The sequence below is a fragment of the Sinocyclocheilus rhinocerous genome, unplaced genomic scaffold (genome assembly GCF_001515625.1).
Source record: "Sinocyclocheilus rhinocerous isolate Xijiao unplaced genomic scaffold, SAMN03320098_v1.1 scaffold592, whole genome shotgun sequence".
In the NCBI taxonomy this organism is placed as follows: Eukaryota; Metazoa; Chordata; class Actinopteri; order Cypriniformes; family Cyprinidae; genus Sinocyclocheilus; species Sinocyclocheilus rhinocerous.
In genome coordinates, this window is record NW_015642562.1 from 692,673 (window position 1) to 694,832 (window position 2,160).

General features: G+C 38.5%; 1 protein-coding gene across 6 annotated transcripts in view; it reads right to left on the reverse strand.

Annotated features, from left to right (window-relative positions):
- The window catches only part of LOC107756221 (autophagy-related protein 16-1-like), a 20,321-nt gene that overhangs the window by 13,877 nt on the left and 4,284 nt on the right, over positions 1 to 2,160 (reverse strand). For 2 of the 6 annotated variants that reach the window (XM_016573259.1, XM_016573258.1), the window contains exons 5-7: positions 1,980 to 2,066; positions 1,819 to 1,881; positions 1,470 to 1,514 (exon numbers count right to left, since the gene is read on the reverse strand). In XM_016573259.1, coding sequence (XP_016428745.1) covers positions 1,470 to 1,514; positions 1,819 to 1,881; positions 1,980 to 2,066 — 195 coding nt within the window. The remainder of the gene's footprint in view (positions 1 to 1,469; positions 1,515 to 1,818; positions 1,882 to 1,979; positions 2,067 to 2,160) is intronic. The other 4 variants (XM_016573262.1, XM_016573261.1, XM_016573260.1 and 1 more) reach the window with 3 other exon arrangements.

Sequence of the window (2,160 nt, forward strand, 5' to 3'; positions counted from 1 at the left end):
AGTAAATTGCAATTGAGTAAAAATAAAGCATAACTACATATGTTTTTAATGTATTAACAATATGCATAAATACATGCAAAAACTTTTTAAAATGCGATTTAATAACAAATGTAAAAGACTAAAGACAAAAAAAATTTGACAACTCTTGTAAAATGCTATATATATATATATATATAAATAAATAATTGCAATTTATTTATATTCAGTGGTCTTAACTGCTATGTACTAACATTAAATACCTACAAGACTATGGATTTACCGCATAACTACATGCGCAAATATATGCATGTTTTTTTAAACAAACAAAAAGGGCTTGTCTCTTTTTCATGTTTGCATTGATTGTAAAGCTAATTTTTTAGCTTAAGATGTCACACTGAAAGCCAATTTACTAATATATATATATATATATATATAAAATTACTGAAGTGTCCTAATGTAATTCACTCAATTAGTGAATGCAAAACCAATATAAAAAAAACATAGCAATGCATACCAGATCACCGTTTCAACTGGCAAATCACCCAGCCAGCCAAACTCACACACAACTACACACAGAGCAACGGTCAGCCTGCAATTATCACAAAAATATCCGAAAAGAGAGTAGCATCCTGCAGGAAATTACACACACACATACGAGAAACAGGAAGCGTTCAGAGTAGTTACCCACAATCAGGGGCATAGCTACGTGGTGGCCATAATTAAAGCTTGGCCACCCCTGCTGCGCAAGCATTTTGACCGCATTAACAGATGACTTCTCTCCGCTCAAATATACGACACTGGCACAAAGGCCACGTGCACCCTCTAACTGAACCAAGTTGTCACTTCACCTCTTAATTTGAAGCAAATAAGCTCAAAGATGCATATAAGTGGACATGGTAACACTGCAAGAGCGCGCTTAGCGAAGCAGCTTTACGAGCACAGACAAAAACACAGAGCAAGACGCGAGCTCAAAGATCAAACATCAAGCACATGTTTACATAGAAACAAGGTTTAGCGCAACAAAATTAACAAATATATTTCACGGTTATACACGCTCTCTCACAGGTGGGGTGAGTGGGGCAAAAACTAACATGAGTTTACTTCCAAATCAAGATTTCAATATTTTATCCATTTAATGGCCTACGCAAGCAATCCGACTTCCGTACATATCCACACATAATAATAAAAACGTGGCGGGATATTTGTCTACGCTTAGCTGTGCAATGTCGGCTTTTGTGATTGACCGTAAACCTCGTGATGAATTGAGATAAGTGACAGCTTTTTATTGATAATAAAGGTTCTTTCACCCCAAAGAAATCGCTGGGTCTTACCTGGCCACCCCTGAAAAAAAAGTTCTGGCTATGCCCCTGCCCACAATCCTTTTTTTTTTTACAGCCCTTCTGAAATAGAATTCTGTTAGCATGCTTCTGGGTTCACATCAGCACAGTGTCACTTTCATACACACATCCTGACACCACAGTGTGCATCACCTGGAGTCAGATGGGACGAAACCAGGTTGGACAGAATCAGACAAGCTGCAGACACAGAGAGAGTGTAGAATGAGACACACACACACTCACACACTCAGTTGAATGAGACAACCAAACACACAACATTCACACACAAACACAAGAGAGATACAAAAACATGTCCAGGCCAAAATAAGATTTTTATTTTTTTTTTTAACAAATTTTAGGATCATGAAGATGTTTTGCATCATTCAGCGATGAGTTTTCTTAAGATTTTGAGCTTAAATATGACCTGGAGATGTTCTAGACAAGTTGTGTACAAAATGAAGAAGAAAAGAAACATTTGTCTAACACACAGACTGAGACGTACCCAAAGATATTAGAGATGGAATCCAGCAGTCCAGCAGGAGGAGGAGGCTGAGACACTCGTCTGCTGAGAAAGACACACACACACACACACACACACAGTGTTAGCGACTGCATTCAGTAAAGAGCATGTGTGGTGAAGTCTGCAACTCTGAGTGTGTTTACCTGGGTGTGCGACTGATCTGTCTGCTCGGTGACGTCTCACCCGTTCCCTTCCCAGCATCCTCTGTGAGAACTTCGATGTCATCATCTCTAGACCAACCAGAAAACAGCAGCCAGTGAGATTTCAGAATATTTTAACAGGATTCCAAACAGTTGTAGAAACCAAGCAGGGTTTAAATTTATA